A 27,202-nucleotide genomic window follows, 5' to 3' on the forward strand; every position below is an offset into this window, starting at 1 on the left:
GACGCACGGAGCGTGTGGGACGTGCGTGACGCGCGGAATGTGCGGGCTAAGCGCCCGGTTCTCCCTCAAATGGTGCCGCCTCCGCGACGCGACTTTAAGAAAGCTTTTGTGGAGTCTGGGTGTTAGAGGCCTTTGCATTATCATTCTCTGTGTCTGAGAAAGTGTCCGTTTGAGATAGAAGAAATGTGATCACTGCAGAACTGTGAACTGTAGACTCCGAAATCACACTGCCTAGATAAACCCAGTATTTCAATACTGTTTTTCCAGCGTTTTCAATGAATATATTGCTTTTATCAAAAACATGCACTTAAAATTAAGCTCCTAGTGATCAATGGACACTATGTCTTAGTGACTGTGAGCGTATTTCTCAGTCTACGTGAGGAATTCACATGTATGCTTACTATTTCTTCAATTTGCCTATTTTTATAAAACCAAGCCATTTCCATACCTGAACGCTTTATACAGCCCTTACCCCCACAGTAATGTCTTTTTTAGAAACGTCTCTTAGCTGTCCCAAATTCTTAACGAACAAAGGCCTTTGTGCTGAAGGGACAAGAGGTAAATAATGAAGTGGGAGGGTTAAGAAAAGGCTCACTTCTCTAGATTTCCTCTTCAAATGATCAGGTTGGTGCCACCAAGGGGAAAAAAATGGGATTGGAGTAAAACTACCCCTTCAAGTTCTGATACTCTCCGATACCTCTAGGCCAGTTCCAGAGGCCGTGTTAAAAGGGGTGGGAACAAAAAGAAGGATACCACGGGTACAGGTTTCGGTGCAGACGAGCACCAGGGAAAAGACAAACCTTGCCTTAGGTTTCTCGCTTTCTTCGGAATAAATTTTGTTAGGCGGCGACGCGGACACCTTTGCTCCGTGGTGATTGGCTCCCGGCGGGGGCCTCGCGTTTGTCCAATATGGCGGCGCCCAGTGGCGGTGTGAACTGTGAGGAGTTCGCCGAGTTCCAGGTGATGGGGTTTTCCTCATGTGGCAGGTGTTACCCCCCAATTGTCCCCAGATCCTGTTCCCTGCTGTGGCCTGGGAGGGAGTGCGGATCAGTTGTGGAAGAAGCGGGCAGCTCAAGGCTCCTTTTCCCAGCCATTGGAGGTCATGGGGGCGCGCTTGGCCATAGCGAGGCAGCTCCGTGGGGGTCATGGTTCTCCTTGCGACGCCCAGGCCTTGAGTAACCGTCCCGGGAAACTTCGAGTGGTTCCGAGGTGGTAAAACCAAGCTTGGGCCGGGTGGTAGAGATTGTAACAACCTTTGAAGCCATCCCCTGAACTCAGTTCCTAGCCTCTGCCATCCCCCTCCTGCTTTAAGTTGACCACTCGTAGGAGAGAAGAAAGTGAAGGAGAACTTATTTACTTGATAAAACAAAATAAAAACTTAGTACAAGTCTTACTGTTTTGATAGGGCAGAACGTTTAGAGTTCTTGAAGGGGCGATTAATTTTAGTACCTGCTGTGGTGCTTCTGCCTTCCTATCCATTAGAGGAAATGTAACACTTAAGGAAAATGTATTTTAGGACTAATACCGACCCATGAATTAAAGAAAGGGGTCTGGATTTTAACTAAGTTGCTATGAAAGTTATTTTAATGTAGGTATAAACGCGCTGATGTCTAGATAAAGAGTTGAACTTAAAAAATCATGACCTTACAAATGTATCTTTAAAGATAATGAAAAATAATTTCACGTATCACTGACCTGTCTGTAGGAAGTTTTGTTCTATGAGCCATTTTGTAGGGAGTGGTATTCTTGGAGATAACCTCAACAGACTGAATTATTTGACAAACATTATTTGGCCAAAGAAGTTTATGTGGGGTCTTTCCACTTTTTTCGTGCCCTCTTCACCACTTCAGCTCCTCCTCACAACAGATGAGCACAACAGCAGCCAACTTCAAATGTGATCAAAGTGCTGGACAAATACTGATACTTGTAAAAATCTTAAATAAGATAGAAAAAGGTCGTTAGATTATGAAGTATATGGAATACTTAAGATTAACAGGCCTGTTTATGGCCTTGATCTTTCACATTAATTAGTACTATGAATTAATGAGCTCAGATAACTGAGCAATGATAGCCTTAGGTTTACTAGAATGAGCACTGGTTAGGGAGTTAGATGTTCTGGGTTCTAATACAGCTTCTGCCATTAACAGTTTTTGGACCTTGAGCTAATTGCTTAACCACTTAGGAATTAATTTTTGAATCTGCAAAATAAGATTTTGTTAAGTGACCTTTAAAACTGCTTCCATCTTTATAATTATTTGAATCTCTAAAACTAAATTTCTTTTTTAAAAATATAATTTATTAAGTTAGCAAATATACAGGGTATACAGTGTGCTCTTGGCTTCGGGACTAGATTTCTATGATTCATCGCTTATATACAACACCCAGTGTTCATCCCAACAAGTGCCCTCCTCAGTGCCCATCACCCATTTTCCCCTCTCCCTGCCTACCCCACCCCCATCAGCCCTCAGTTTATTCTCTGTATTTAAGAGTCTCTTATGGTTTGCCTCCCTCTCTGTTTGAAACTATTTTTTTCCCTTCCCTTCCCCCATGGTCTTCTGTTAAGTTTCTCATATGAGTGAATTCTACATATGAGTGAAAACATATGATATCTTTCTCTGACTGACTTATTTCACTTAGCATAATACCCTCCAGTTCCATCCACATTGCTGTAAATGTCAGGATTCCATTCTTTCTCATTACCAAGTAGTATTCCATTGTATATATAAACTACATCTTCTTTATCCATTCATCAGTTGATGGACATTTGGGCTCTTTCCATAATTTGGCTATTGTTGATAATACTGCCATAAACATTGGGGTACATGTGCCCTATGAATCAGCACTGCTGTATCCTTTGGATAAATTCCTAATAGTGCTGTTGCTGGGTCATAGGATAATTCTAATTCTAATTCTAATTCCACAGTTTTCCAGAGTGGCTACAGCAGTTTGCGTTCCTACCAACAATATAAGAGGGTTCCCCATTTCTCCATATCCTCACCAACATCTGCTGTTTCCTGAGTTGTTAATTTTAATGTTTATTTATTTTTGAGAGAGAGACAAAGTGTGAGTGGGGGAGGGGCAGAGAGAGAGGGAGACACAGAATCAGAAGCAGGCTCCAGGCTCTGAACTGACGCGGGGCTCGAACTCATGAACCATGAGATCGTGACCTGAGCCGAAGTTAGATGCTTTACTGACTGAGCCACCCAGGTGCTCCCTGAGTTGTTAATTTTAGCCACTCTGACTGGTGTGAAGTAGATCTCAATGTGCTTTTGATTTGCATTTGATTTGATTTGTGGTTTTGATGTGTGTGTTGGCCATCTGGATGTCTTTGGAAAAGTGTCTATTCATGTCTTCTGCACATTTCTTCACTGGATTGTTTTTCAGGTGTTGAGTTTGTTAAGTTCTTTATAGATTTTGGATACTAACCCTTTATCCGATCTGTCATTTGCAAATAACTTCTCCCATTCTGTCTGTTGCCTTTTAGTTTTGTTGATTGTTTCCTTTGCAGTGCAGGAGCCTTATATCTTTATGAGGTCCCAGTAGTTCATTTTTGCTTTTATTTCCCTTGCTTTTGGAGACGTGTCGAACAAGTTGCTGCAGCTGAGGTCAAAGAGGTTGTTGCCTGTTTTCTCCTTTAGGGTTTTTATGGTTTCCTGTCTCACATTTAGGTCTTTCATTATTTTTATGTATGGTGTAAGAAAGTGGTCCAGTTTCATTCTTCTGCATGTTACTGTCCAGTTCTCCCAGCACCATTTTCTAAAGAGACTGTCATTTTTTCCATTGGATACTCTTTCTTGTTTTGTCAAAGACTAGTTGGCCAGACGTTTGTGGGTCCAATTCTCTGTTCTATTCCATTGGTCTATGTGTCTGTCTAAAACTAAATTTCAAAGGTATCTGTTGAAAGACCCAATAGTGCGTAGAAAACACCTTTATTTTTTCTTTTGGAAGGGCAGATAAGATGTAAGGGGAACAAAAGCTAAATTCTCTTGTAGAACCATTCCATTCACAGAAATAATGTAAATAAAAAGATCATAAAATGAATGTCATTAGTGAAACCTGGGGTAACTTTTTAAATAGTCTTTCTAGGGCTTTTCCAAATGTGTGGTTTATAATGGGGAATACCCTGGGTTAAAAGTCAGAAGATCTGATTTTCCAGAGCTGGCCTTGGCATATCACTTAACTTCATTGTAAATAAATATAAGAACATTTGCCACAACCCTCATAGGCACGCATGAACATAAGTGAAGGTAATGTAAAATGTAAAAATTTAGTATAACATTTAGGTTTAGATGAGTTAGGTAAAATTATAAGCTGTGGTTAGCTGGCACACTCACAAATTCTTAATCAAAGATAATATTTTTTAAAGCTGTGAAACCATTATATTTTGTATAGAAGTACCCTAAATGTGAAAAGCACTGCACTGAGTACTGTGGAAGAGAAACAAGAAATCATGTATTTTTATTATAAAGATTTAGGTACTTTTTCCTTAAAATTTTATTATGAAAATGTTCAAATGCTACAGAAAAGTTGAAAGAATTTTACAGTGAATACTTATGTACATCTAGATTCTATAATCAGTGATTTGCTGTATTTACTCTATCACATACTCATCTCAATATACCCATCAATTCACCTCTTTATTTTTTTGATGCATGTCAGTGGCAGTTGCAAACATCCATATTCTTCACTCCTAAATGTGTCACTGTTCATATCATTAACTAGTATTCAATATTTGTTCACTTTCATTTTGTAAAATTTACATGCAGTGAAATGCACTGATGTTAAGCATACCAGTCTTTTGATATTTACATATACCTGTAGTACAGACTTCCATCAACATAGAGAATAATACCATCACCTCCAAAAGTTTCTCATGCCCTTCCCAGTCAATCCCAGTCCATACATCCCTCCTCCTCCCCTCTTACAGTGTACTGCTACTATCCTGATTTTTTTCCATGTAGGTGCATGTTTTAAAGTTTGAGTCTTTGAAGTATTTTGAGTTTTTGCAGTTCTTACTTTTCTATTATAAAAATTGGACTTAGCCCTCCTGAAAAATATACTGTTTCCAAAATGAAATAAAGTCCAGAAAAGAATGTTTAAAATTGAGTGTCTAGAACTCCATTTGAACACTCATTTAGCAAGAATTTATTGGATGTCGGGGTGCCTGGGTGGCGCAGTCGGTTAAGTGTCCGACTTCAGCCAGGTCACGATTTCGCGGTCCGGGAGTTCGAGCCCCGCGTCAGGCTCTGGGCTGATGGCTCAGAGCCTGGAGCCTGTTTCCGATTCTGTGTCTCCCTCTCTCTCTGCCCCTCCCCCGTTCATGCTCTGTCTCTCTCTGTCCCAAAAATAAATAAACATTGAAAAAAAAAAAAAGAATTTATTGGATGTCGTATTAGTCTGCTAGGGCTCCCGTAACAAATTCCACAGACGGGGTGGCGTAAACAACAGAAATTAATTTTTTCACAGTTCTGGAGACTCAGAGTCCAAGATCAAAGTCCTGTTAGGGTTGTTTTCTGATTCATCATCTCTTCCTGGCTTGCATGTTGCAGCCTCATTGCTGTGTTCTCACATGGCCTCTTTGTGCGCAAAGAGAGAGAGATCTCTGGTGTCTCTTCCTTGTATAAGGATATAAGTTCTATAGGATTAGGGCCCCTCGCTTATGACCTCATTTAACTTTACCTCCCTATAGACTCTGTCTCCAAATTCAGTGACACTGGGGATTAGGACTTCAACATATGAATTTGGTGTGGTGGAAGACACAATTCAGTGTATAACAGATACCTGTTAGGTACCAGGCACTTGGGGAGACTCAGTGTACAGAAATAAAACAAGGAACATAATGCAAGCAGGGATATAAAACTTGTAGAAGATATTTAGAATATGAATAAAATGCTATAAAGGTCAGAGAGGTCAAGAGATGGTAACTGAGTTGGGCCTTAGGCAGGACCAGGGGAATTCTAAGCAGAAGGAACAGTATATAGACAGAAAATTTTATGTATCTGGGGGAAATAGCCAATCATTATTGCAGGAATTCAGGATTTACACGGACACAGGAATTATGAAACAGATAGGAACCAGATTATGGAAGGGCTTGAATGCCAAGTGTGAGATTTGGGAGTCATTTTTGAACAGGGGCGAAATGGTCAAAGAGATGCTTTAGGAACATTCATCAGTACTGCCACAATCTTTGTTCACACCCTATCATGTCTGCAATTAGCTTTGCAGTCCATCCTTATCTTTAGTCATTTCTTTCTCCAGTATATCCCCCTTCAATCTAATCTCCATGACTTTATATTGTTGTCTTCTAAGTTTTAGAATCTGAACCATGCATCTAATTTCAGGCATCTGTGACCAGGTCTAAACTACTTAACATGACATACAAGACCTTTTAAAACCCAGGCCCAATGTCTTCTCCCTAGTTATATCTCTACCCTCTCTTATTCATGTTTCTCTCTCCCCAACCACTGCCATCTCCAGCATACATTTGAACTCTTCTGTCCAGCCACAGAGGCCTACTTTTCCCTGAATGCATCAAGCTTTTTATCATTTCTGATTTTTTTCCACTGGTTGCCACCCTGAAATCCCTTCTTCCTGACCCTATCTCTGACCCAGTTCATATATCAGCTGAACAAAATAAACTAAGTATTTTTTCCCAGAATGTTTAAGTTTTTGTATTTCTGTTGGGAATATTTATTCATTTATACAGCATTGATTTTGCTAATTAGGTTCGGACAAAATAGACTATTTTCTAGCATCCATGATGATTCCTTTTGTAACATGTCCAGCTGCTCTCTGGGCCTGGAGGTGCTGGGTGTCAAGAGGGCAAGTCTCTGTTTCTAGCGTGGTGGGGGGGGGGGGCAGGGAGCATAGTGTGAGCATTGCTATAAAAATGTGGTTTGAGGAGCAGAATCTGAAAAGAGCAGCATGTGAATGGAATCTACTTCTTGGTACCTTCAGGCAGAGGGTGAGGAGGGGAAGGTTAATAAATTCCAGATCATTCTTTGGAGTATATTTTTATTTTACTGTCATGTAATCGACCTTTTACCACTCCCCATATACCCTGCCCAAAATAATTAAAGGAATTTACCTGAGGATCAACCTTAGGAATAGAGTGTAGTATAATTATAGGGGCAATAGAAAGTTTTCTCTACCCCTCCCTACTAAATCTGGGCACTCCTTAAATACCAAAATTGGCCTGTGAGAGGATGAGATTTTCACCGCACAATTACAGATAAGACATAAAATGCAATTCTAAGATAAGTGTCTGAATAATTTTAAATGGCCAGCCTAAAATTATAGATTCATGATATATCAGAATCTCTTCTTGTTTTGAGGAGGATTAAAGATTGGAGAAGCTGGAGACATTACAAAATTTGGAGAGTTACCTTTTCTAATGCTTTGACATTTAGAAGTTAATTAGGGTTCCAGGTCTTATACAAAGATATAGTCTTGAGAGAGCCACTGAGCTGTGTGTATTTCTGTATTATCTCTGTGGACTTGTGTTTTATTGTGTATGATGTCTGCTCAGGGATGTCTTCTATATGTTTTCTTAGTGAATTTGTGAGAGAGGGAGGGAATGAGGGAGGATGCCACTGGAGCCAAGCATCAGATATTAGTCTGTAATTCCTTATGAATAATACACATGATTTATTGGGAGCATTTGTGTGTCTGTGTTGACCTTCATTTGCTCTCAGTCTATGAGGGCCAACCAAGCTTTTCTCTAGGCCCTTTTGGAGTTGCCTTAAGAACTCTGGCCTTTTTTTGCACTGTAAAGAAATGTGTGCCTAGTGAGGTGTTTTATATTTCTTTTCCTTCTCCCTTTGCAAGTTTGGAAGAAATTCCTTTCTGAATCCTATCCCCCCTTGCCCTTTTAGTTTTTTTAGTATCTTTTTTGTGATATTTAAGAATAGCTTATAGTTCTTTTTATCAGTTTAGAAATTGTCATTATATTTTCTCGAATTCAGTACTATCCAGTAGAACTCTTTGTAATGGTGGAAATTTGCACCATCCACTAGCAACGTGTGGCTCTTGAGCACTTGAAATGTGGCTAGTGCAACTGAGGTACTAAATTTTAAATTATTTAATTTTAATTAAAATAACCTCATATAACTAGTGTCTACCCTATTAAAACTCAAGTTTTAGATCATATGTTGATGATTCTCTAGCACACAGAAGATTGATGTATTTGAAAATCCACAGTTGTAGGTTCCATTGGTAAGACTGTGAAATTGACTGATTCATTACCTAGTTAATGCAGATAAATTCCCACTGCTTTATAAAACTTAACTGTTTTAATGGAGAGGAATTTGGCTATATAGCTAGTGATAAAACTCAAAACTGGTTAAAGTCCACAGTAAATAAAAATTCCAGGGAATGTCAAGCTATGTAATCTTTTACCTGGATTGCTGTGTCAAATCTCCTAACTGATCCTTTTGCATCTACTCCTGTTCCTATCTAATTCATTTTCCACATTTTAATACTTTAACCTAAGCAGTCATTTCAGAATACAGATTTGATCATGTAACCCCACCATACCTAAACACTTCATTGGTTTTCCATTCTCAGGAAAAAGACTAAAATCCTATAATCTGACCTATAGTGGTGGGCCTCAGTTTATACTATGTTTTCTCTTACTGTGTACAGAAGCCACATTAACTTTTCAGTCCATTACACATTCTATTCAGATGACTTGTTAAGATCACCCAGGATTTCCATCTTGCTAAATCTGAAAGTTAATTTCTGTTCACATTTTTCTTGACTTCTAGGAACATTTAACACAGGTGACCATTCCCCCCCTGAAACCTTTCTTCTGACTTCTGTGATATTAGTTTTTTCCTGTACTTTAAATGCGAGAGTTCTTTCTTGACACCCTTCATTCCCAACAGTCTCCCTCAGTGATCTCTTCTCGTCTCATGACTTTTAATAACATCAACTTGTTAATATAACTCTAGCCTTGTTCCGTGTCAGACTGGTATTTTCAACTTTCTATCCAACTTGTCTATGCAGATATTTAAGAAGCATCTGAAACTTAACATGTCCAGAGCAGAACCTTAAAAAAAAAGAATCAAACCTTTTTTGTGTTTGACTGCAAAAATGCAGTCCTGATTCAAAAGGAGAGTTAGTACCATGGATCCCTATATACCCAACCCTTAACTTCAACAGTCAATTCATGGCCACTCTTTTATTTATATTCTGCCACTCATCCCATCCTAATCAGATTATTTTGCAGCACATCCCAGATACCATATCTTTTTTTGTAAGTTTTCAGCCTCTATTTCTAATAGATGATAATTTAAACACACTACCAATATCACATACAATTAACAATAACCCTAAGTATTATCAAATGTCCTTTGAGTCGTAATAGAACTTTGATCTCATTCCTTCCAAATCTTTTCTTCCCTCAGTCTCTCCCCAACATCAGTTTAACAGCACTACCATGGATTTAGTTGTTCAGGCCTCAAACCTAACAGTCATCTTGTTTTCTCATTCCTCACCACCAATTCATCAGTTTAGCCTATCTGCTCTATTTTCAAAATATATCCTGAATCCAGCTTCTTCCTAATTCTATTGCTACCTCTCAATCAAACTATCTATCTCTTGCCTAGACTACCATAGTAGTCTGCTAAAGAGTCACCCTGTTTCCATTCTCTTCTCTATAATCCATTCTTCATCTACAGGCGAAGTTATCTTTTAAAAAAATTAATCATGTTATAGCATTCCCTTGCCTTTAACCCTGTTGCCTTTAGAACAGAGTCCTTAATTGTTTCCATGGTCTCTGTTGTCCTTCATTTTCTGGTCTCCTCTGACCTCACTTAATACCACTTTTCCCCTTATTCACTCCCAGCCCACTTGTCTTCTTTTAGTTCTTCAAATACCCCAAAGTTTGTTCTTGCCTCATCATTTTTGACTTATTCCCCCACATGTTCTTTTAGTTGGCTTATTCATGTCATTCAGTTCTCCTCAGAGAGGCCTTTCTGGATCTCGTTATCCAAAGTGTTAGCCCCTCAGCCCCACTGTCATTCTTCATCCCATTACCTCAGTTTGTTTTCTTTTTCACAGTATTGTTCAATACTGAAATTATCTTGTTTGTTGAGGCACTTGCTTATTACCTGTCTCTCCCTATGAGAATTTTGCTCTTTGAGGGTCAGAACCTTTAGAATGTTTAGAATAGTGTTTAGCATGGTGCCTGACACACACTAGACATTACTAAATATTTTTTGAATGAAGAGTGAGTTAATAAATGAACTGTGCTGGGTTCTGAATGCTTCATATGTTTAAAGAAGAAAGATTGCTGAGGACTCTCAGCCAAGGAAAGAGTTTTATCCAAAAGGTATAACTTAAATCTTGGCCTCAGAAGATCATTTTGATATAGATGGGAGAAAAGAGAGATTTAAAAAAAAAATTTTTTTTAACGTTTATTTATTTTTGAGACAGAGAGAGACACAGCATGAACGGGGGAGGGGCAGAGAGAGAGGGAGACACAGAATCGGAAGCAGGCTCCAGGCTCTGAGCCATCAGCCCAGAGCCCGACGCAGGGCTCGAACTCGCGGACTGCGAGATCGTGACCTGAGCTGAAGTCGGACGCTCAACCGACTGAGCCACCCAGGTGCCCCAGAAAAGAGAGATTTTTAAAAGAGGTTTCTTTCTTTCTTTCTTTCTTTCTTTCTTTCTTTCTTTCTTTCTTTCTTTCTTAATAGTCAAGTTATAGGTGTGCTGAAGTTGGAAACGAAGGTTCCTGTGTACTACTTCTGCTAATTATGTACTTTTTGACACTAAATGGTGCTTCTGCCTTTTGTTTGGAATTTGCCATTCACACATATATCCTCCATTGTACACAAAACACCCAAAGTGGTGGTTGCTTAGTGAATATGTTGATATTATCCCTTAAGAATTCCAATTTATAGAGAATAATAGTACTATTGACAAAAATAGAAAGATACTGGAAGAGGGGATAAGATAGTGAAACTGGTTTTAAACCTGACATTTGCCTGTGTTTTATTAGTCTAAATTATGAGCCTTCTACAAGCTATTTAACTTCTAGATTGAGATCTAGAAAAGGCTATTAAAATACTGATTGAAGATTAATAGACTGATAGGAACAGAATCTAAACTGCAGACTTAGACTGAATGGCTTAAATGGTTATTGTAATTGGAAACACCTAAATGTTCATTATTGGGGAAGTAGTCTTACAGACTGTGACACTTCCATAGGATATTTATGCCACGATTAAAAATATCTTCAAGGCACTTTAAGTAGCAAGGGCAAAATGCTAATGGTATAATGTCATAAAAGCAGGACTTTAAAGTGTTACAAAGGACCTCCAGTTGATAAAAATATTCATAGATGTGTACGGAAAAAACTAAAAACATTTTATAACATTAATAATAGTTAACTGTGGATGACTTTTATTTTTTTAAACTTTTTTGCTAGTTTTTCTAAAATGACTTGTAATACTTTAATCGTAATAGAAGTTTTTATTTTAACAAATGGATGAAGAAAGAAATGAAGTTGGTTTCAGTCATGGATTTCAGTTTGGCATAGGAAAGATAGGCTGGTATGTTGAAGGAGGCAGAGAATCAAACAAAGTTGCTTTTAATACACTTTAATATTGAATGTTAACTTGTTGGGTGTTTTTAATATATATATTTCTAGCATTATATACTTCTGTTTCCCTGATGATTTTTCAGCCATCATGTTTTGCTGGGCTGGGGGCGGGGAAGAGAATTTAAGAAACAATTAAAAAAGAAAGAGTATAGTGCTGGAAACAGTTTGTGTTTTCTGGAGACAGAGTGTACCTGATGTCCAGCCTTTCTCTAGTGACAAGTGAAAAGAAGTACCCTAATCAAAATGTAGAGAGAAGGGACTGCCCTATGTAGGTATTCTCACCAGAGTCTTTTTAAGTCCCCTGCCCTTTTAGTATTATTTTTCTTTTGGTTGGTGTTTTGAGAGTTGGAGCCTTTTCAGGAGGAAGAGATCCGTGGGAAATGTGAGTAGGGTCACTAAAGAAAGGTAAAACTAATTTCTGTTTTGTTCTATGAATAAGAAAGCCATGAAGAGACTTGATTCCTTCTATAAAAGCATGCTTTCTCCTGTACTTCTCCTGTATTTTTGTTACAAAAATAATAAAACAATCATAGTAAAAAGCTAAAAAAAGCAAAAAGCCTAAAAGGTCATAGGTTAATTTCTAAGTGAACCACTACTGAGTATTTCTTATATAGCTTTGCAGAATTTTTACATCTAGTACCACATTTTAGAATGATAGACATAGAGGCAATAGAGCAAGCAATTATGCTGGATTGTCTGGGACAATTTGAGGTAATTGCGTTTAGTAGAAACTTTTGTTGGCTGTATGCTTGGATGGAAAGAGCATACACTGCGAAGCATGTGCCACCAGGTGGGGTTTAAAAATGAATTAAAGCAGTCATGACCCTTGAGATGGTCACATTTGAGCCAAGAAAACAGGGTTGGTGCCCATTCTTAGAGTTACGATTACATAACCTATTATTCTCGTAATAAAGATTTTCCTGTGGTTGCACTAAATTTAGCATGGTTTCTCTACTCCTAACTTACAGGATTGTAAAATATCCAAGAGCTTTATGGATTTTTTGTTTGTTTAAATGTTTCTTTTTTAACACTTAACTTTCAATTCAGGTTATTATTCTTTTATTTTAAATATATATAGGAATTACTCAAGGTGATGAGGACGATTGATGACAGAATAGTACATGAATTAAACACTACGGTTCCAACAGCTTCCTTTGCAGGGAAAATTGATGCAAGCCAAACCTGTAAACAACTTTATGAGTCTGTAAGTGTATCTTTTGAGTCTTTTGTGCTTCCTTTATGCCTTTCTTTGCAGGCAAAATAAGAAACCAATTGACACATAATTAAACTGGATAAAAGTATGACATCTTCATGTTTTCTTGCCTACATCTGAGGGTGTGTATAAGTTTTGATCTGGTTGCTACAAACTAAGGAAAACGTGTGATCTCTCGACAGTTCTAAGGAGTGAGAGCATTTTTTGGCCCCTTCATGGGCAGCCTTTAACTTTAGAAACCTTATGCACCAGGGAACGAAGGAGGAAGTGAAACAGTCAAGTAAAAACAGCGAAACAGGAGCAAGGGTTTTGAATGAGTCAGTCCTAAGAAGCCAGACACCTGATACAATGAATTAAAACCTTTTATACTTTCTGTATCTTTTTTCTTCCCTCAGTCATCAGGGAGGGGAATAGAAGCATTTGGTAGTTGGGAGAGAAGCCACAGATCTTGTCCTCGTGTGAGGCTTTAGTTTCTCAAATATATATTTTTTCATAGACTCTTAAAGAGTTCTTTTGTGTCTCTTTATGATTTCTAAAAACAAAAGGAAATGGTAATGTGGCCAAATATTTTTTTATAATTTACTTATATCTTTTCATTAACTTGGAAGCTAATGTTCATATGGCATTTGCTTTTCTATGATCTGCCACAAGATTACTATTTGGATTCTTACAAAGAAGATATTACTTAAAACCTAAAATTCTATTTCTCAGTTATGAAAAGAAAAGTCAGTTTTATTCACATCAATTAAATTCAAAGCACTAATAATTGCTGATGTTTTTGTCCTGCTCTTATATGAGAGTGTGTTATTTTATTGAGTGCTTAGGTGATTCTTGTGGCTTGAGAAATTGCAAATCTGTGAACTTTAATGAGTAGAATCCAGTATTGGAAGTAAGGAGCATGAGTCCAAGCCCTAATTTACTTTGAGGTTGTTCACTTAGTTTCTTTGGGTAGCTCTGTCTGAAGAACTAGAAATCTATGATCACTTTAGTGATGCCCCCCTCATTACTCATATAATCTCTAGAAAAGAATCTCACTTGTTTTCATTTATAATCTTTTTTTAACCTAAAGATTTATAGTGTAGGGATTAGCAACATAGATTCCAGATGTAGATTAAGTCCTACCTCTGCTTCTTCCTAGCTGGTAGCCTTGAACATATCACATAACTTTTTGCCTCAGCTTCCGTATTTGTAAAATAGTAACAATAGTACCTAGTTCATGGGGTTGTTAGAGGATTAACTGAGGTAATATAAAGTGCTAACTGTACTAAATGTTTTATATATAAATGCTTGCTGCTTCTATTATTATTGTTGTTGTTATTATCCCTTTGTTGCACTAAGATAATCTTGCATATTGGAACCTTTTGTTTTAGATATTTGAGACCTTTCTGTTTTGGATATTCTCGTGTTTGTGTTTGGGTTTTTCTCTGACTGTATCCTAAAGGCATCCAACAACATGAACATTAGAGGAAGGATTGTTTACCTAGTAATTTTGTGCCAGGGATCAGGCCTGCGGCAGAGTGCCTATGCTAATAAGTACCACTGAGTTCCCTTAGATATTATCTCAGTTAAGAGTGGAGCTCTGTGAAACATCCAAATTGCTTAAGGTTACCTTGACTTCTTTTAGCCCCTGATGCTTCCCTTCTATAGCTGAAGAAATGTTTGCACTCTCTAATAATAATACTTCTTCATAGCAGATGATCAACAAAGTTATTATGAAGTACTAATTGTAGAAATTCCAAACCTTAGAAGAATACTCTTAATGAAAATAATTTCAGTGAGATACCCTTATTAAAGGGTATCCCTTGAATCTATGATTTTTTTCTAGCTGTACATTGTTTATTGTTTATTCTCAAGATAAATGTGAAAATCAATGCTGAACATTAAAAAGTCTGTGAATTTGGAACAGTGTTTTACAAATGCAAAACAACTACTAGTGTCACAGTGATTGATTTAGGGTAATTTTTAAGGATGTCTCTTTAACATAATGAATCTTTGGAATATATGTTTAAATGATATGCTTCCCCTTGCATCTTTTTGTCAGAAATTCTGGAGAAAGATTTAAAAAACACAAAGGGCCAAGACAAAAACTTACTAACTTTTGTTTTATTTTTTTATTATTTTTGTAAATTTTTAATAGTTTATTTATTTTTGAGAGAGAGAGAACACACATAAGCAAGGGAGGGGCAGAGAAAGAGGGAGACACGGAACACAAAACAGGCTCCAGGCTCTGAGCTATTAGCACAGAGCCCTACGCAGGGCTCAAACCCATGAACTGTGAGATCATGACTTGAGCCGAAGTCGGCCACTTAACCATACTGAGTCACCCAGGCGTCCCATGTTGTGTTTAAAAAAAAAATTTTTTTTAACATTTATTTGTTTTGAGAGACAGAGGGACAGAGCATGAGTGGGGAAGGGGCAGAGAGAGAGAGGGAAACACAGAATCCAAAGCAGGCTCCAGGCTCTGAGCTGTCAGCACAGAGCCCGATGTGGGGCTTGAACGCAGGAACTGTCAGATGATGACCTGAGCCAAAGTTGGCCGCTTAACCAACTGAGCTACCCAGGAGCCCCCTGTGTTTTGTTTTTAAATGATGGTTAGACCAAGGGTCAGTGTCAGGGTTCTGACAAATGATGTTTCGGAAATTAGAATTTAGTGTAGAGTTAATTTAGAATCAACCTTTGTTCAGGAAAGAAAACACCCAAAAACTATGATCACGAAAAGTGTTAGCATTGTTTCCCTTAAAGGCAAAAAGGATTGTTTTTAAATAATGGTTAAAAGATAGTAGGTGAGGGGCGCCTGGGTGGCTCAGTGGGTTAAGCGGCTGACTTTGGCTCAGGTCAGGATCTCACAGCTCGTGGGTTCCTCGAGTCTGCTTTGGATTCTGTGTCTCCCTCTTTCTCTGCCCCTCACCTGCTTGTCCTCTCTCTCTCTCTCTCTCTCTCTCTCAAAAAAATAAATAAACGTTGAAAAAGAAAAAGATAGTAGGTGAAAATTTGACTAAAAGAAGTTCTTAGAGTTTTGGTAAAGTATAATAAAACTGTGAAGTCCCAGATAGACCCCTGTTAGACTAGCTTTGAATCACTCTCTTGCCCCATCCTAAATGCCTTCATTCTGAAATTGCATACCCCAAATCAAAGGCAGTATGGTTATGATATGGTTATTACTCAGGGATTTTCTCCTCTAACCAAAGGAGCTGCTAGTTATCAAGCGTCCTCATTTCTTTGACATGTGTACAGAAAGAAGTCTATGCATATTCCTCTTGCATATGGCTCTTAATTCTGAATTTTCTTGAAGGTTGATCATGAAAGCTAGACTAAAATAATTGATAGTACAGAATAAAAGATGATTTGCTCAGTACTTTCTGTCCATAGGGGAGTGAGTTCACAGTGGGGCTAATCTGAAGGAAAAGTATGCAGGTGAAGGTAGGAGGGTGGTCTTCAGTGAGAAGTGTATCTGCAGGAAAGGGGCCAAGTTAATGAGGGGAACAGTGGAGGAGAGCCTAACCAAGGAAGGAACCTGTGTGGTGAGAGAGGCTGAAAGGAAAATATTGAACATTTTAATAAAATGTACACAATTGGAATTTGATTTTAAAATTCAGATAGAAAAAGTGAAAATACTGTGACAGACTCCTACTTAGTGCTAATGCTATTCCACCAATTATTGGAGCTTTAGACAAAATATTAAAGTGATTAAATAGCGTCTGACATCTGAGCAGTGTATTCAGTTATGTTATCCTTAGATTTTAGAGGTAGAAAGGATATTAGCGATTATTTACTCATAATCCATAATTTTGCAAAAGAGGAAACTGAAGCCTGGAAATGTTAATTATTTAGCCAGTCTCATACAGGGAGAGCTTCTTAACTCTAAGCTAGGATGGTTCATTTCTTCTGTTTTGGGAATTTCCCTACCCTCAATGGCTCCTTTCATTTTCTGGAATTATATCTGAAGGAGGAAACAAGTAACAGAAGCAGCGTATTAGCCAATGAAATACAGGCTTTGGACTGTCCTTGTGAATCCTAAACCTTACAATGAAAAAAATTAGCATATTAGAGTAATTTAGTATAGGTGGGGTTAATGCCTCTTAGTTTGATTTTCTTCTCTTCACATAGGTATGATTTATAATCAATGCACTTTTAGTATTGTCGCACTCTAGAAATGCAAAGGAATTTTTCCTGGTGCATATTAGATCAGTAGTTCTTAACTGCAGGGTCCTGAGATGATCATTTAAGAGATATATTTCAAATAACTTAGAAAGAATGCTTATAGGATGGTTTAGTCCTGTGTTTTATATACAAATATGTATAATAGGTTATTCCTAGTATAACTCATTAGCATAGCATTAACATACTCTCTTCAGAGGGAAGAAGGAATGATATAACATGATTAATTAGATGGAGGAAGTTAACACCTAAATTTTAGTTGGAAGTGAACCACCTTTGTTTGTGTTCCACTAATTATAATGGCGATTGCATAGTGCTTGCTTCAGCAGCACATATACTATAATGGCGATTACATATTATTTTAGTACTTTGCTTTTACTCTCCCGCAGGTTTATGGGGCATCATCAGAATTTGGTATGATCATGGGAGTGTGTTCGAATAATGATCATCAAACTTCGTAAATGAAGGAAGAAAATAAATGCAAATTGTTGTATTGGATTTGTTGTATAAAGATGAAACTTAGTAAAGAATTGCCCTGCCAGATGTCCTTTCAGTTGGCACACACAGTTGATGGAGCCAATAATCTGTACTTCATATACAATTTTCCCATATTAATACTTTAAAGTCTTGAAAAGGGCTCTGTCTTGCATAGGTAAACATTCTTTGTTTTTCTTTAGTGTAACGAATTCCTTCTCTACATCACTTACTTCCCAATTTCTTGCACTTAGTGACAACACAAGGCTGAAAAAACCAATGAAAGGACAAAAAAAAAAAAGAGGAAGAATAGCAGCAGTGGCCCCGAAGGTGTGTGAGGGTGGGTAGAGGGTAGAACACAAGGGATGGAATACTGGGGACAGGAATGTAGGGAGAAGGGACTGAAATGAAAAGTCCTGTGTGGGGAATGCAGGAAGAGGAGTGGGAAATCCCAGAAGTATATGGAAGGAGGAAGACAACCGACCTCATACTTTACACCATGAGAGGTGTTTCCTTTGATCTGTTTTTTGGTGATTTAACTGGTTCAGCACAATCTTCTCTTCCGTAGATTCAGTTTTTAAAAATTGTTTTAGAACTATTATATTTCTGTAGCCTAAAAATAAGGATTTTTTAAAAACCACTACAATGTAAAAAATTGGTATGATTTTTCTCTATTGTTCCTTTGTTCCTTTAGTTGATGGAAGCTCATGCCAGCAGGGACAGAGTCATAAAAAATTGTATAGCTCAGACCTCAGCAGTAGTAAAACACCTCCGAGAAGAGAGAGAAAAGAATTTGGATGATTTAACGTTATTAAAGCAACTTAGGAAAGAACAGACAAAGGTAAGTTGAATAAGCTTTAAATTTCTGAGCAAAAGATTTTCAAAATAGCTGTCAAAATAAATTTAGCTATCAAAATAAAGACAATTTTTTAACACTTTATTTATTTGTTGAGAGAGAGAAAGCATAAGCAGGGGAGGGGCAGAGAGAGAGAGAGTGACAGGATCTGAGGCAGACTCTGTACTGACAGCTCAGAACCTGGAGCCTACATCATACTCTGTGTGTCCCTCTCTCTGCCCCTCCCCTACTCACGCTCTGTCTCGCTGTCTCTCTCAAAAACAAATAAATGTTATAAAAAAAAAAAAAAAGAAAGAAAGAAAAAGAAATGGTCATTACTTAAAAAAAAAAAGGACCAGGGACGCCTGGGTGGCTCAGTCGGTTGAGTGTCCGACTTCAGCTCAGGTCATGATCTCGCAGCTCATGAGTTCAAGCCCCGCGTCAGGTTCTGTGCTGACAGCTTGGAGCCTGGAGCTTGCTTCGGATTCTGTGTCTCCCTCTCTCTCTGCCCCTAACCCACTCGCATCCTGTCTCTGTCTCTCAAAAATAAACAAACATTAAACAAAAAAAAAAGGGACCAGATTAATACTTCATTTTTAGTGGGCTTAATTTTATTACATTTAGAAATTAGTTGGTATGTTAATTTGCATTTCATGAATATATGCAGTGTAGTAGCTTTAGCTTAAAGAAACATGTAATCATATTTTCTTTCCATTTTTTTATATAGTATACTGTTAACTATAACAAAGGATATCCTTATATATAAGGATTAACACAGACCAACACCACATCAGAAAATCTAGGGAAATCATATCTTGACTTAAGAATAAACTTTTTTAGGGGCACCTGGGTGGCTCAGTTGGTTGGGCGTCCAACTTTGGCTCAGGTCATGATCTTGTGGTTGGTGGGTTCGGGCCCCATGTCGGGCTCTGTGCTGATGGCTCAGAGCCTGAAGCCTGCTTTAAATTCTGTGTCTCCTCCTCTCTCTGCCCCTCCCATGTTCATGCTCTGTCTCACTCTGTCTCTCAATAATAAATACACGTAAAAAAAAAATAAATAAATAAACTTTTTTAACGTATTTACATTTTGAGAATATTTACTTCTGGTTTTGTCTGTAGAAATTTGCTGAAATGCAATACAAATATTTTCAGAATATTACTCTCTTTAGCTATAAAAGTATAGTATTATTTGAATATAACCAGGTACACTAGAACCACATTATAATTTATTTCCCTACACAAAGAAGTTACTATGGATCTTTGGTTCTTTTTGGATACTTTTTTGTTTCCACTTCATTTCCCAGCCTTGCAGTTTTCACTTTTAAGAAAACAGCAAGTGTCCACTGAGTGATATGTCAGAGGAAGCCTTTTTTCCTCAAAGTCAGCTGTAATGCAGATAGGGTGTGCACCTCAGAGTATAAGAAACGGAACAGGACTGTTCCTTTATAGCCCTTAATGGTGACATGTCAAGAAAACATTTGAAATGTGTGCCATATTTTATTAAGTGGAACTCATTGCTGTCTTCTTTTGTGGGGAGCTGCTTAAAGAGTGACTTTTTATTTTGATATAATTTCAAACTTATGGTAAAGTTGCAATAGTACGGGGAACTCACTTATACCCTTTACCTATATTCACCTATTGTTTGCATTTTGCCCCACCTACTTTGCGATACATTCTCTCCACCCTCCCCTCCTTCTGCCTCCTCCTTCCCTCCTTTCCTGTTTCCTCCCCTTTCTACCTCACATAGGCATTTTTATTTACTGAATCATTTGGCGAGAATGTTGGGTACAATGTTCCTTTGCTCCTTACATACATTGGTGATTTCCTAAGAAGAAGGGCTTTTTCCTATATGACCACTGAGCAATTATCAAAATCATGTCTGTATTTCAAGGTAGCACAGTAGGTGACTTGCTGACTGGGTGACTGAAAATCCAGTATGGGACAAAATTGTGTTTTTCATTACTGAACAGTCATGAGGTCTGCCCTTTGTTTAGTAGATGTAGCCAAGCCTTGAAAAGGGGACCTTACCATCACTCTCAAGCCTATATTCTTGTAGCTGCCCGCAGGTGAGTGTGTGCACTTGCTCAGTCATCCCAGGGCTGCATCATGTCTTACTGGATTCAACCACCGTCTTCATGGCTCTCTTTGTTCATGACGACTGCTTCAGTCCTGTATTCCACACCTGCTCATTCATCTGGCAGTGGTGGAGTCCTCAGACAGTGAACTTAATGCTGTAATGGTCATCTTAGTCATTGTTTATGAAGGCTTGTAGATAATTTCTATAAAGCTGGTTAAAATCTAGTTATTTTGGATTTTGTATTTCAACAGACTCTTGAAGGTTTTGACAAAGAAAACTACAGGGCAGGACTATTCTATCAGAAACTGAAAACTCACTATTTGCAAATTACATCAGACAAACACTACAATTACTCCTGTTAGTGGAGAGCAAAGTTCAGAACCACTGAGTCCTTGGGAGTGATTTGTTACGTAATTGATCCACCCTCATCTCTGCCCTTCAGCCTCTAGGGCCCAGAGAAAATCACCAGGATGACCATTGCAAGGAGTAGTTTTAGAAACCAGTCAGCAAGTTACAAAAGGTAGCTTTCTAGTCAGATACTGTGTAGGACTAGAGGGTGACTGTGAATAGTACTTAACCAAATAAGAAAGCTTGAATTTTTTTTAATTTTCAAGCTTTCTTCATTTTCATGAAGATTATGGAATCAGAAAGAGAACTCTTAAAGATGTTCCAGGTCTACCTCTTCATTTTTTTGAATGAGAGAACTACAACTCAGGTACTAACTGATATCCCCAGCTAGTAAGTGGTAGAGCTGGGACTTTAACCCATGTCTTCTGACTCTGGATTCAGTGCTTTTACATTAAACTGTGACTGACAGTCAAATTCTGACTACTGTAGAGAATATACTTTATTCATATGCAGAGATGCCAGTCTAAAAGTCCCCAGTTCTTTCCCTGAGTCCTTAACTCAGAAAAAGCACATTCCTTGCTGGAACTGTGTAACTGCTGTCACCTATTGTCACCTATTCAAACTTCCTTTGCAAGGAAGTTTACCTGTTTAAGACCTAGAGCCTCAAAACAACCATCTCTCAGGGAGCATTTTGTTGGTGGCACTGAAATTGTATTAGAAGTTGGTTGTAATATCTGAAGCATTCAAGAATAGAGAAAACATGGGTTATAAAGGCAGGTGGCCCTAATGAAATGAATCTCTTCTACCACTTGGTGGCTTTGTAAACTTGTAAATTAATTGCTCTGAAATAATCTGATTTTTGGTTTGTAAAATGTAGTTGAGATTTCTTTATTTTTAGAGATGAGGATTAAATGATATCGTGTGTGTAAGAGCCAGCATGTTACCTAATGTACTTAGTAGTTGTTTTCCTTTCCTTTTTGAGACTCTGGGACCCCATATTTTTTTACATTAATCCTCCTTACAATATCTTGGAACCATTGGTTTCTACTTTTTGTTTAATCACTACTTACGGGGGTAGGGGAGGAGGAGTATGCAAATCCTCTGTAGCAGTGGCATTCTCTTTTTGGAAGTTGTAATTATTCAGAGATTTTCTTATATATTGTGAAAATCTGCCTCCCTGTAGCATGTGATTATTGCTCCTTAATCTTCACTCTGCAAGTATGTAGGAGAAGTCTAAACCCATTTCTCTGTGACCTGCCTGTAAATATTTGCGAGCAGTTATGAACACTGTTCTAGTGGCATGTCGTGACCCTGTTTTTTGATTGAGTTTACTTCTTTGGCACTCAGTCCAGGCTTTGACAGAGCAGTGAACCTTCAATAATTTCTGGTCCATGTAGCTGATTAAAATCTGGGGTTGCTTTGATGTCAGCAGATGGGCTTCTTCAGGCTCGTTACTACTTTACAGAACAAGCCTGGTTATCAGAAATGCAGTCCTTCCTCTCATTCTAGTTTCAGTCCTATGTACCTGACTATACTCTGACACCAGTTCTGAGTCTAGCAGAGGACTTTACAAGGAGCCATTGGATCAGTACTAAGTTCCTATCTTACTAGTGTTACATGCACATTGCTTAAACATCCTGCCTGAACTCTGCTCCTAACTGGTCAGGTTCATTGGCTTGGGTCCCTGACTCATGGTTGCCTGGATCTTGTCTGGCTCTCTGGTATTTTGTTCCCAAATCTCCTGGCTTGAGTCTTAACTTTGGCCTGAGGAAATCATCCTGGTTTTAACCTCTTGGCTGCTTCAATCTGTAGTTCATGCTTTTTGTCCTAATTTTCCTGAATAGTTTCAAGCCTTCTTCCTGGAACTAGCAAGCTTCTTTCAAGTTTCTCCCACTAGAAGTGACTAGGAGTATGATGCCCCTGCCCCCCCACCCCCGCCTCTCGCCTCCATCTGGTCCTGGCAATGGAATTGGCTACTTTTCTGATAGAGTAATTAGGTTGGCAGTTATCAGGAAAGTTAGAGACTGTAGCATTAGTATCAGACCTCTGGCTGTATGCTCAAGGTGTGGAAAACTCATGCCTTTCTAGATCATTTGGGCCTTAGATATTCCCCTTCTTTCTCTGTTTTTCTTGATTCTTTTTTCTTTATCCAAATCAGGTTGCCACCTCCTTCTTTTTATTCCTCTGTGCTGTCTTTGTAAATCTGTATTATAGGATCAATAACTAGAACTAGAATTATTGAGTTCAAGGACATGTGAATTTATGTTTTTATAAACCTTACCAAATTGCCCTCCATAGAGGTTGCAACAATATATACTCCTACTAAAAATGTGTATGAGTATATCTTTTCCCATACTCTCACTAGTAGTAGGTTTTATCAGAGGTACTCATTTTTAAAAATTTTTGTCATATTATGGCTTGATTTGCATTTTTTATACATTACTAACATTCTATATTTAAAAAATGTTTATTGGCCATTTGTGTTCCTGTTGTGAACTACCTGGACATTTGATTTTTTTTTTTTTTTTTTTTGGAGCTCTCAAGGTGAGGGGCACCTGGGTGGCTCAGTCTGCTAAGCACCCAACTCTTGATTTTCACTCAGGTCATGATCTCACGATTTGTGAGTTTGAGCTCCACATTCAGCTCTGTGCTGACAGCATGGAGTCTGCTTGGGATTCTCTCTCTGCCCCTTCCCTGCTCGAACTTTCTCTCTCTCTCCCTCTCTCTCTCAAAATAAATAAATAAACTTAAAAATAAAGCTCTCAAGGTGATTATAATATGCTTGAGAACCACGACTTAACAAGATTTAATAGCAGGTTAGATACCAGAAGAATGGGCTGTGTCCAAGATCTAGCCCAGGTGATACCATTAACGAAGAATGGAGGAGCAGTAGCTCCTCCATTAGGAAACTATATTAGGAAACTATAAATAGAATTTGGTTTTAGTTCTTCAATTTGAATTTAGGAAACTGTATTAGGAAACTATAAATAGAATTTGGTTTTAGTTCTTCAATTTGAATTTTCATAACTCCAACTTTTTTTTTTCTTTTTAACAGTTGAAATGGATGCAGTCAGAATTGAATGTTGAAGAAGTTGTAAATGACAGGAGCTGGAAGGTATTAAATAATGCTGTCTTGGAGTAAACTATGAGGGAAACTGAACTAACAAAGGGAAACCAAGGGAGGGGGTAAGGAGTCCCATAGGGCTCTCAAGAAGAATAGACATCCTTCATTTATAAGCAGCTGAAAGTTTTAACTTTGAGAAGGGTGCAGTTGGCATCCAAATATAGCCACCGTATAAAAATCAACTCTATAGTCGTATGGTAGTTTTTATGACATGTCATGGTAACAGAATTGGAGACATTTTGTATGTTTCCTAATACTAATAATGGGCATATTTGTTATTTAGGGTTATTACTAGTTAACTCAGAACCTTCAATGGCCTTATTTGTTAAAATCAGCCTTTTTGAGGCCCATTGGTTTGCATAAATTTTTATATCATTAGCTACCCTTCACAGTGACTTGCTTTCTGACATACCTGATCATGAAACTTATTTGTACATAACTTTACTGATACCTGATAATAGAGCTTTTTATGGCTGCTAGGTTCACATGTTCCTTATTGCTGCCTGCACAGTTCTGAATAGGAATTAGATTGGAGAACTAGGATTTGAGGATCAAAAAATCACAAAATGCTGACTTTAGTTGTATGAAATGGTATATCTATCTATATACCCTTCTCTAAAATTTCAAAGATTTCCAAAGGGAAAAATCTATGAAATCTGAAAGAATGAGCTGAAAATTCTGTTTTATCCTTTGAAATTAAGCAATGGAATGAGGTTAAACACAGAGAGACGTTAACTGAACCCAAACTAGAATGTACCAACTTATAGAGCTGTGAATAAATTGCAAAATACAAATTGATTTTCTTTGCTATATCACTTTTCTTTATTTTGTCCTCTTTGACAAGATTTCCTATTCCTGCTCTTTCTACTAACATGAGAAGGTGTTTGCTACTTGAAAGATTTTGGCGATATTTGTCCATTTATGTTCTACAGAGAGATAATATTTATTCTTGGGATGGGATAGGGGAGGGGTACAATGAATATCTGATTTGAAAAACCCAGCGGAGAGGTTGGTATATGTCAAATGTAGTGGGAAGAGTGAAGCATTTTTAGATTTGATACTAGTTTTAAAGAAAATATACTCCATCCAGTCTACAAAAACCCAAGTTGTCTACTTGATTTTAAAAAAAGCAAATGTAAGCTGTGGTGCAGTAAGCCAGCAGAAGTTATGAAGGCATTTAGGAAAAAGATTTGGAGAAGCTTGGCCAAGTTATACATGTCCCAAACATTGTCCCAAGGCCACTAATCTAAAGCCTCGCCTGGTTTGAGCATTGAGAACATGAGGGAAATGTCAGGACTGGTAACTGACAAGAGATGAACTGTAAGACGAAAGGGCCAGAGAGAGTATATTTAATTTCTGCATTTTTTTTCTTTTATTTGTGAGTTAACACATATCAAAGAGGATATAACATGTAGAATGTAAGGAATATTAATAAAATGAACACTCTTGTATCTTCCACCCAGCTTAAGAGATTGAAGAATACCAGTACCATGAAATCTCCCTATGTAGACTTTTATTTTTATGGTAGTCCACAGGGGCCAATATAGGTTGGTGTGTGTGTGTGTGTGTGTGTGTGTGTTTTAACCTTAAAAATGATTTGTTCCTTGGAGCGCCTGGGTGGCTCAGTCGGTTAAGAGGCCGACTTCGGCTCAGGTCATGATCTTGCGGTCCGTGAGTTCGAGCCCCGTGTCGGGCTCTGTGCTGACAGCTCAGAGCCTGGAGCCTGTTTCAGATTCTGTGTCTCCCTCTCTCTGACCCTCCCCTGTTCATGCTCTGTCTCTCTCTGTCTCAAAAATAAATAAACGTTAAAAAAAAAAATTAAAAAAAAAAGATTTGTTCCTTATGTCATTGAAGTATGAAGGTAAATTCTAAGAAGAAATGCTTTTAGATTTTTATAATTTTTTATTTGGACACTTAAAATTTTTAGACATGATTAAATATTGTTAAATATTTAAGGAGGTCACAGCCACCTCCTTTCCTTTCCTTCTAAAAGGATGATATTTACTTTTAGATATTTGCACAATTCTAAATTTATGTATGTATATACACACACACACATTTTCCTGTTTGTTGCATATATAGAGGTGTTACTGTCCATACTTTTTTTTTTCCTTAATATATCTTGGAGATCTTTTCAAATCAGAACATACAGAGCTTCCTTATTCTTTTTTATATTTGCATCATATTCCATTGAATGGCTATACTAAAATTTTTATTTAACACAGCCCCATATTGACAGGCACTGAGTATAGAATGTTCTCTTAACATTTATGATACATAATTTGTTTAGGTTTTTAGAAAGAAAGTTAAATAGGGGCGCCTGGGTGGCTCAGTTGGTTAAGCGGCCGACTTCGGCCTAGGTCATGATCTCGTGATTCGTGAGTTTGAGCCTCACATGGAGCTCTGTGCTGACAGCTTAGAGCCTGGAGCCTGCTTCAGATTCTGTGTCTCCCTCTCTCTCTGCCCCTCCCTTGCTCATGCTCTGTCTCTCTCTGTCATTCAAAAGTAAATAAATGTTAAAAAAAGTTTTTAAAAAAGAAAGCGAGTTAAATAGATCAAACATTTTATAAATTTACATAGTTTAGCAAAAGATTGATTTCCCTTTAAGTATACCTACTTGTGAGAAGGATCTGGTACTCTTTTAGAAAATCACAGCAGATATCTAAATAAAATCTACATTATAAAAAGGAAAAAAGCTTTATCATAAACTTATTTTTAGATATTTTTGTTTAACTGCACAAACTATGTCCAGAATATGGAATGAAAATGTTTGCTAGTTACTATTACTCAATAAGCTAGCTTGTGATGATTTTTTTCCTTGAATAATAGGAATTTTATTTAAAAGTTAAAATTGTCTTATAAATGGACTTCAAAACCTTCTGTATTTTTAGCACCTATAAGTTAGTTTGAACTGCTGAGGAGATTTCTCTGTTCCCTAAATCTGTTGACCTGGGATAAAAATGGTTTTGTCCTCCTGAACCATGCTAAATTTAATTTAGTTCCAGGCTTGATTTATACAAGATGGCTCAATGACCTTTGTTTCTGTTTAAATATTTTAGGTGTTCAATGAACGCTGCCGAATTCACTTCAAGCCTCCAAAGAATGAATAAAAAGATACTTTTTTATAAAAGGACCGGGACATCTCATAAGAGCTAAGCATGACAGATATCAACAAGGTGGGCTTCCTAGGATGATTTCTGAGCCAACAGTCCAAGACCTTTTGTTGATTTCAGCCCCACTTAGCCAAGACCTTAAGTACAAATAATTCTGATAATTATGGAAAAATCAACTGCTATTTTATACTGATTCTGTAAAAAAAAAAAAAAATGTTTTGTAACTATTAAAATAATTTTCTGACTCAGTGTA

The 27,202-nt window shown here is 37.7% G+C and overlaps 1 protein-coding gene across 4 annotated transcripts; it reads left to right on the top strand.

Annotated features, from left to right (window-relative positions):
* Positions 1 to 872: 872 nt before the first annotated feature.
* MIX23 (mitochondrial matrix import factor 23) lies at positions 873 to 27,202 on the top strand. 4 transcript variants are annotated; one of them, XM_047874191.1, is made up of 6 exons: positions 873 to 960; positions 12,687 to 12,812; positions 17,708 to 17,783; positions 18,148 to 18,294; positions 23,768 to 23,827; positions 26,896 to 27,202. In XM_047874191.1, exons 2-6 carry the CDS (start codon positions 12,778 to 12,780, stop codon positions 26,944 to 26,946), a joined length of 369 nt encoding a protein of 122 aa, XP_047730147.1. In that variant the 5' UTR covers positions 873 to 960; positions 12,687 to 12,777; the 3' UTR covers positions 26,947 to 27,202. The 4 variants fall into 4 exon arrangements, with proteins under 4 accessions (XP_047730147.1, XP_047730146.1, XP_047730148.1 ...); XM_047874190.1 differs by lacking the exon at positions 17,708 to 17,783; XM_047874193.1 differs by lacking the exons at positions 873 to 960; positions 17,708 to 17,783 and adding an exon at positions 10,070 to 10,333.

The sequence above is a fragment of the Prionailurus viverrinus genome, chromosome C2 (genome assembly GCF_022837055.1).
Source record: "Prionailurus viverrinus isolate Anna chromosome C2, UM_Priviv_1.0, whole genome shotgun sequence".
In the NCBI taxonomy this organism is placed as follows: Eukaryota; Metazoa; Chordata; class Mammalia; order Carnivora; family Felidae; genus Prionailurus; species Prionailurus viverrinus.

Excerpts from the sequence above, each read along its gene's own strand:
- MIX23 (XM_047874193.1), top strand. The coding sequence starts at position 10,265 with ATGCTTCATATGTTTAAAGAAGAAAGATTGCTGAGGACTCTCAGCCAA. Across the intron at positions 10,334-12,686 it reads GAAAGAGTTTTATCCAAAAG|GAATTACTCAAGGTGATGAG; the intron begins GTATAACTTAAA and ends AAATATATATAG. Across the intron at positions 23,828-26,895 it reads TAAATGACAGGAGCTGGAAG|GTGTTCAATGAACGCTGCCG; the intron begins GTATTAAATAAT and ends TAAATATTTTAG.